The sequence below is a fragment of the Brassica oleracea genome, chromosome C1 (genome assembly GCF_000695525.1).
Source record: "Brassica oleracea var. oleracea cultivar TO1000 chromosome C1, BOL, whole genome shotgun sequence".
In the NCBI taxonomy this organism is placed as follows: Eukaryota; Viridiplantae; Streptophyta; class Magnoliopsida; order Brassicales; family Brassicaceae; genus Brassica; species Brassica oleracea.
In genome coordinates, this window is record NC_027748.1 from 45054 (window position 1) to 52830 (window position 7777).

A 7777-nucleotide genomic window follows, 5' to 3' on the forward strand; every position below is an offset into this window, starting at 1 on the left:
TAGCAAAATAAAAATAATGTAATATGGTCTAGTGGTTTTGTGCGATATTTGTTTTCTTGAGATGCTGCGTTCGAAACTATTTTTGGTTAACTAGCCATTCTTTTCTTTTTATTAAGTAAGGGTAATATTATTAAAGATCTCTACTGTAAAATCAAATTTCTAAAGAGTATTTTTAGTTATGTTGATTAAAATTTGAATGACTATATTTGTAAAAAAAAAAATTATATAAATATAAATTGAGTGGTATTTCTTGTAAATATTACATATGAGTAAGATTATTTATAATAAAATTGTACTTTTCAAATTAAAATTATAAATACGATAAATTTGATTATTTAAGTCATTTAAGATATATTAACAAAAAATAGAATTATAGGGACTAAACTACAATTTTTTTTTAAAAAATAGTCCAAATCATCGTATAACCGGTTATAGGCATGTTTTAGCTATTTATTATGAGTTTAGATATGCAATTCAAATTCTTATTTAGTTTAGGAATGTTTTGGCACATTAATATTGTTTAGGTATGTATTTTCGCTGGCTTCATAGTGCGGGCATGAAAAAACCGTTTTCCCTGGTAGTTTATATGATGTACATATAAAAAGGGGACATACTTATGAAACAAGGTTATGTATATTTGAGAAAGGGGGTGTTTATTTGAGAGAGAGAGGAAAGTAAAGATGGAGAAATAACTAGGGCTGGGCAAAAAACCCGGATCCGAAAAACCGAACCGAATCCGATCCGAAAAAGTAATATCGAACCCGAACCGAAATTGATTAAATATCCGAATGGGTTCAAAATTTTGGTATTTAGAGAACCGAAACCGAACCTGATCCGAACCGAAGTATTTCGGGTACCCGATAATATCCGAAATTGATTTATATACCTATATATATTAATTATTTTTAGATTTAATATATATTAAGAACATCAAAATATATAAGATAGTTTTAACTTATCCAAAATACTTATAAATATATACAAATAGTCAAAAGTAACATGTCTAAAATAGCTAAAGTATACTCAAAACACCAACAATACTTATTGATTTTCAATCCAAATATTCAAACAAAACCAATTTATATGTTAATTTTAGATACTTTGACATATGCTATTCAAATTTATATGTAATATATTGTTTTGTTTATAGATTTTGAGAAATTTAAAGTATATAATGAATTTTAAAAATTTTAAAATAATTTAAATGGGTTATCCGAACCCGAACCGAACCCGCAAAGATCCGAACCGAACCCGAACCGAAATTTAGAAATACCCGAATGGGGCTGAAATCTTTGAACCCGAAAACCCGAAACCCGAATAGACCCGAACCGAACCCGAATGGGTACCCGAACGCCCACCCCTAGAAATAACGTAAAAAGGAAATGGGTGGAACCTGGACCGGGCGGATAAGTGTGGGGGTGGGGTCACATTTGGGCATAATCAGTAGGGGAGGAATGTATTTTTGTTTTTGTTTTTGTTTGATCTCCTCTTTATTACTTAGCTTGTTAATCACGATTTTAAAATGGGGGGATTAAGAAAATAGAAGAAGTCGCCTGCTTGAAATGACAATAATACCCTAAGACATTAAAGGATTAGTATGGCCACGGCGGCATGAGTCAGATGCGGAAGATGAGATAAAAGCTCATTAGACCTGCCTCCACAATACTTATTAGTGATTGATCATCTCTCTCTCTCTCTGCATTTGAATTGATTTTGCAAATCTCATCATCTTCCTTGATCAATCGAAAGGAGATTCTGTTATAAAAAGAAAAAGGAATCGTTGAGTTTAATTTGCTCAATGGTGGTGATGGAGAGTTGCGGAAGTAGAGTCTTACCCATGATGTCGGAGGCGGCCATGGAGCGTCGTGAGCGGATGAAAGTGGAGGTGTTCGAAGAGGTCATCCTTCGTCTCCGTCAATCTGATATCATTGACACGGATCTCCCCGGTTTCGTGGACGACCTCTGGGCTCACTTCAATCGCCTCCCGGCCCGGTAAACAGATTTTGAGATTAATGTTTCGTATAGGCAAAATGAGCTCAAAAAAAGATTCATATATTAGGTATGCATTGGATGTGAATATAGAGAGGGCTGAAGACGTTGTCATGCACCATAGATTGCTTCTTTCGGCTCTTGATCCACATAACAGGAGGCCTGCTATCCAAGTTCGTCTCGTCCAGGTCCTTTTCTTATCTTCTTTCTTTCTCACTTGTCTTTTATCCTCACCTCACGGAAAATGAAAATGAAACTCTCTCATCATCTTTCCTTAAAAGGTTCAACAACCTCCACCTGACTCGGACTCTCTTTCTTCTCCTCCCAGAAGAAAAAGAAGGTGACCAACCAACCAATTCTTCATTCTCTTTAAAACATGCAAAGCAAAGCCCAACTAACCTCTGCTTTTCCACTTTCCAGCATTCATCCTCCGCCTGCCTTTGGTTCATCTCCCAATCTCGAAGCACTTGCACTTGCTGCCCATGACCATGACCACGATGAGGGCGACAACTCTGTGCGTAACAATTCTCTCTATTCCCGGTACTCTTCTACTCTATACTTTCCTTGTGGCATTATTCTAATCCTCAAGTCCTAACTCCCCCTGTTTGTTGCAGTCCCCTGCATGAGATCACCTTTTCCACACTAGACAAACCTAAACTCCTTTTGCAGGTATTATTGTTTACTCTCACATGGAATCGAATATAGGGTGTGTATGTTATCCTGCATTACACGTCTTCGGCTTTTCTTTTCTTCTTTCCGCAATGCTTGAAAATTGGGATACTTTTATTGTTTCTTGTTTCTTCCTCCCAAATACATTTTTAAAATATGGTATGTAGTTGGAATAAGTATGTCTGACTATGATGTCATCAATTAGAACATTCGTATTTTGCAATTACAGTAATACCTATGAATATGACTTACTTTGAAATATATTTTGATTCATCAATGCGTTACTAAGCCAGCGTAAACGATGCAGTTAACTGCATTGCTTGCTGAGCTTGGGCTGAATATTCAAGAGGCGCATGTTTTTTCTACAACCGATGGCTTCTCACTCGATGTTTTTGTCGTTGATGGTTGGCCGTACGAGGTACCTTCTCTTGTTTTCCCTCTCCTTTTTCTTTCGCTATTGCAAGTTGTTCTTTCATTTTAAGAAACCCTTTTACCTTTGCTTTATTTTTTCAATCGTTTAGTGCTTTAGTAGCTGAAATGCAACTTAAAAAAAAAAAAAAAAAAAACTTATATGAAGAAAGCTTCCTAGTCAATAAGCTGGTATGCTACCTTTTTTAATTATTCAGGAAGTAGACAGACTTAGAGTGGCATTGGAGACCGAAGCAGCAAAGATTGAGGTAATTTAATACTTTCGTGCAAGATGCAGACTGGTGATTTATGGACTACGCTTTCTTTCCAATCACTTAATTCCTAATGAAATAGAGTTGGTAGCTCTGTACACTTTCTCAACATCTCACAATAATGTCATGTCGTGTTGTGTGTTATTAATGAATTTCATTACACTCAGTTGCAGGATCAAAGCTGGCCTATGCAGCAATCCTTCTCTCCTGAAAAGCAAAACGGGACAGCGAAAGATCATGTCGTAATACCCACTGATGGAACTGATGTTTGGGAAATCAACCTTAAACAATTAAAATTCGGGCATAAGATAGCATCTGGTTCTTATGGAAATCTGTAAGTCGGCTCCACCTATTAAATACATTTTGTCATTTTAAGATGCTCAAATCTATCTTGTATTATTCAGGTATAAAGGTACATACTTAAGCCAGGAAGTTGCTATCAAAATCCTCAAGCCAGAGCGTCTAGATTCTGAGCTAGAGAAAGAGTTTTCCCAAGAAGTCTTTATTATGAGGTTTGTGTGCCTTCCTGTCTTGGGCACGCTGTGAACTTATGTGTTGATAAAAAAAATATCATCTTAGACTCGTAAGATATCATTCCAAATCTTTCCATTTTCAGGAAAGTTAGGCACAAAAACGTTGTTCAGTTCATTGGTGCTTGCACCAAGCCTCCACATCTCTGTATTGTTACAGGTATGCCACAGTGAACCTATTTATGTGCATTACTATACTTGATATAATTTTGTTCCAGGCTTATTATACTTATTTTTCGTTTCTCTCTTTGTTATTTAATTAGAATTCATGCCCGGTGGAAGTGTATATGACTATCTACACAAGCAAAAGGGCGTGTTTAAGCTTCCAGCTTTGTTTAAAGTAGCTATAGATATTTGCAAAGGGATGAACTACTTGCACCAAAATAACATAATTCACAGAGATTTGAAGGCTGCCAACCTTCTAATGGACGAAAATGAGGTAACACTCTCAACTTAGTGTGAATTGGCATTTGGACCGAGCTTGCATACTTTGGTTGAAATAAATGTTCAAATAAAGACATTTTGCCTGCATCACATATGCTATATCTTAGAGCATGAGTTCTACAGGATGCTGCTTGTCAATCATGTTCTTTTGAGGGCACAGTTGCGTATTCATAGTGGTGTGTGGATTTTTGTTTTGTCTGTTGGTACAGGTTGTTAAGGTTGCAGATTTTGGGGTGGCTAGAGTAAAAGCACAAACTGGAGTTATGACAGCTGAAACTGGAACATATCGGTGGATGGCTCCGGAGGTATGGTTGTGAGATGTCCTTTGATACTGTTTGTATAGTTTAGTATGTCAGTAGCATATGAAAGTTTGCTCAGCCAATGTCTCCGATGATTAGGATTATTCCAAAATCGGTTAGCTATTATGAGATGACCAGTAAGTATCTTGTGTGGTTGGTTCTGACTTCCGAGACAACAAAAATTTGGTGGAAATTCAGGTGATAGAACACAAGCCATATGATCACAAGGCAGACGTTTTCAGCTACGGGATTGTGCTATGGGAGTTGTTGACTGGCAAGGTAATTTTGGGCGTCTTTTGTCTTAAGAAAAATAAAGTCCTACAAAGGAAGGTGACGGTATAACTAACGTTTATGTAACGGCAGCTTCCATATGAATACATGACGCCATTGCAGGCAGCCGTAGGGGTGGTCCAAAAGGTAGATTGCCTTTTTTTTTCATTTGTTTGTTTGTTTGTTTTGTTGCATGGAAACGCAGACAGATAAAAAGGGGGGGTTGTGTTGTGTGTGGGAAAACAGGGATTAAGGCCGAAAATACCGAAGAAGACGCATCCGAAAATGAGAGAGCTAATGGAGAGATTGTGGGAGAAGGATCCAAGCCTGAGACCAGACTTCGCAGAGATCAAAGAGCAGCTAGAAGAGATAGCCAAGGAAGTAAGTAAGAGAAAGAAATGGTTATGAAAGTGGATTGAATAGAGGGAGTAATTGAAGTGAATGTGTGTGTGTGTAGGTAGGAGAAGAGGGGGAGGAGAAGAAAAAAGCATCAAGAGGAGGAGGGGGTATCTTTGCAGCACTGAGGAGAAGTGCAACAACACATCATTGAATAACATACATAGATGGATTTGCATATGATATTTATATATATCTCGACAGTGTATGTCAAATTGAAGAGTGTGTATTGTTGGTTGGTTCAATTGATTTTGTAAGTTATTATATACTCAAAACTCTCTTGTTGATGTAGAAAGAATTAAAAGACTCATTTTGTTGTTCTCGTTGTACTAGTGTTAGTATGTTGACCCCAAAAAAAATCAGTAACTTTGAGGGAAATCAACAATTGCATACATAAAAATATCTACCACAATACATATTACAAGTAAAAACAGGACATGGGGGGGCTGGCTACTTGAGAAGTGGAGCGGCATTGCGAATGGAGAGATAGTGGTGGACTTGGTGGGTGGAGAGTGACCTTAGAGCCTTGAAAACATGAGCATTTGCATAGCGGAGGTTTGTTCTGGGGTCTACATATGGCGCCTGTCACCAATCCAAACCAAGAGATGATCAAACTAAAGAAAAGGTCGAAAATCAGAAATAAATTAGTAATACATACCTCGAATCCAGTGACATCGCAAATTCTCTTGCATGGCTGAGTGGATGGAGGCGACTCGATGTTGATATCTGCACACGAAAGAAAGAAAGAACGATTGATTATAGTGAAGAAGAGGAGGAGTATTTTAATTTTTCTGAATCGAGAGAGAGATACAAAAGGGATCATCAGGGTCAGCTTGGAGGATCTGCTTGAGATGTTTCCACCTTCCTCGAGACTGCCCCTTTGGGTACTTTTCATAGGCCTGTGTCTTCTTAAAGCTCAGATGCATCGGAACCACTATATCTGCATCAACCAACTCCCCCTCCATCTTCTTCTGTTAGTTAAACCCTAGATCCATCCGAGGATGCTTTATACGCCGTCTCTCGGTTGTTAATAACCGGTCCGGTCCGGTCCGGTATTGTGAATTAAGAAAAACAAATGAGTAAACCAAGAGTTTCTTCTTCTTCTTCTTCTTCTTCTATCACACAAACAATCTGTAGATCTTCTCTCTCAGATTATGGCATGATTCGAATTAGGAGCGGCTCTTTTCAAACTGAATGAAGAGTGATTCCCACCAATTCAAACGCTCAATCTAAAGGTCAGAGCTCTGTGAATTGTTTGAGTTAGTAATGGATATTTCTATTGCGGGACAGATGATGATGATGCCTTCTTCTTCTCTCCCACTAGACTGCTTTGCTTGCTTATTCCAACACTGACGTGACTGCTTTCTTTTTCCCATTCCCGTTGCCTACAACCCTGATAAAGGTTCTCCTTCCCACTTCAATAACCCCTCATTCTATTCTCACCACCAATCTTACCTACATTACAGAGGAGGGTGATGATCATCATTCCTCCACCTCTCCTTTTCCTCTCTTCTCTTTAGCGCCAACATTACCTGCTCTCAACGACATGAAAGCTTTTCTCTCTCTCTCAAACCTGTCAGTCATGAAGGTAGTAACTATCCCCCTTGTTTTTACCCTTCTTCCCTTCCAAACTATTATTTATATTCTCTTTCAGGTGGATAAAGATTTCGTAAACAAATGTAAATTTGTGGTTGCCACTGGGATTTTCGATGCATATGATCAACCCCACCAGCCATCTAACATTAGCCAAGAACCTCTTCTGTTTCCTTCTGGTGGTTGACGAGCTCTCTCTCCATTTCTTAACATCAAACACTACTTTGACTGTGAGCCAAGATGTTCATAGGAGGCCAATGGGTCGGCATTTGGCGTCTTATTCTACTCAAAACTCCTCCTTATGATGAACCTAGGCTAGGAGGAACGGCAAAGTCCCCAAAATCTTAATTACTACTGTTATTGGTAATTAACATAAATAAAACAATGTCTCCTTGTTAATAATTATGCTAAGTCCATTCTCTTGTTTTACACACACATGTTCCAGAGGGAGCGGTGATAATAAGAGAACACACTGCAATGAACAATCTCTTCAGCTGCCTGTGGTTCAACGAGGTACACCTGCTAACACCCAGGGACCAGCTTAGCTTTGGGTACGTAGTGGACAGACTAAAATGAGCCTTCAAGGTGTTCATGTTTCACAACTGTGATGTGAATACAACTCTCTCTTTCAACTGCACCCTCACATCCGACAACATTCCTCTAAGATCGAGTGGGTCAAGAGTGTCAAGGAACTCAAAGGGAAAGGTGTTGGGAAAATTATCCAATATCGATGAGATGAAGATGGTATTAGACAACTAGAAAATTTAAGAAGAAGACTCTTAATATTTAGGAAAGGGTTTACTACAAAGATTTTGTTTTTGGAAACTCTCTCTTACAAATATTTTCTCTCTTTGTTTTTCTTGATTCTTGGATGATTACAAATGGTGCTAAGCACCCCTATTTATAC

General features: G+C 38.1%; 2 protein-coding genes and 1 long non-coding RNA gene across 6 annotated transcripts in view; 2 read left to right on the forward strand and 1 right to left on the reverse strand.

Annotated features, from left to right (window-relative positions):
• The first annotated feature begins 1640 nt into the window (after nt 1-1640).
• On the forward strand, nt 1641-5597 carry LOC106311447 (serine/threonine-protein kinase HT1-like). Of its 3 annotated transcripts, none has more exons than XM_013748644.1 (16): nt 1641-1992; nt 2060-2177; nt 2271-2329; nt 2410-2529; nt 2604-2658; nt 2966-3076; nt 3285-3335; nt 3512-3672; nt 3743-3850; nt 3955-4028; nt 4132-4307; nt 4522-4617; nt 4810-4890; nt 4975-5028; nt 5128-5262; nt 5339-5597. In XM_013748644.1, exons 1-16 carry the CDS (start codon nt 1799-1801, stop codon nt 5429-5431), a joined length of 1686 nt encoding a protein of 561 aa, XP_013604098.1. In that variant the 5' UTR covers nt 1641-1798; the 3' UTR covers nt 5432-5597. The 3 variants fall into 3 exon arrangements, with proteins under 3 accessions (XP_013604098.1, XP_013604089.1, XP_013604103.1); XM_013748635.1 differs by having other exon boundaries at nt 1643-1992; nt 3506-3672; XM_013748649.1 differs by having other exon boundaries at nt 1820-1992; nt 2083-2177; nt 3506-3672.
• Nucleotides 5598-5633: 36 nt separating this feature from the next.
• Nucleotides 5634-6267, reverse strand: LOC106311471 (chromatin-remodeling complex subunit ies6). Its single transcript, XM_013748655.1, has 3 exons — nt 6089-6267; nt 5936-6003; nt 5634-5859 (listed from the first exon to the last, which is right to left on the reverse strand). Exons 1-3 carry the CDS (start codon nt 6240-6242, stop codon nt 5728-5730), a joined length of 354 nt encoding a protein of 117 aa, XP_013604109.1. The 5' UTR covers nt 6243-6267; the 3' UTR covers nt 5634-5727.
• Nucleotides 6268-7777, forward strand: part of LOC106311488 — a 5341-nt gene continuing 3831 nt past the window's right edge. The window contains exons 1-3 of one of the 2 annotated variants that reach the window (XR_001264034.1): nt 6268-6865; nt 6932-7233; nt 7316-7617. This is a non-coding gene — a long non-coding RNA (uncharacterized LOC106311488). Of the gene's footprint in view, nt 7234-7315; nt 7618-7777 lie in introns of those variants that run through there. The other variant, XR_001264033.1, reaches the window with a different exon arrangement.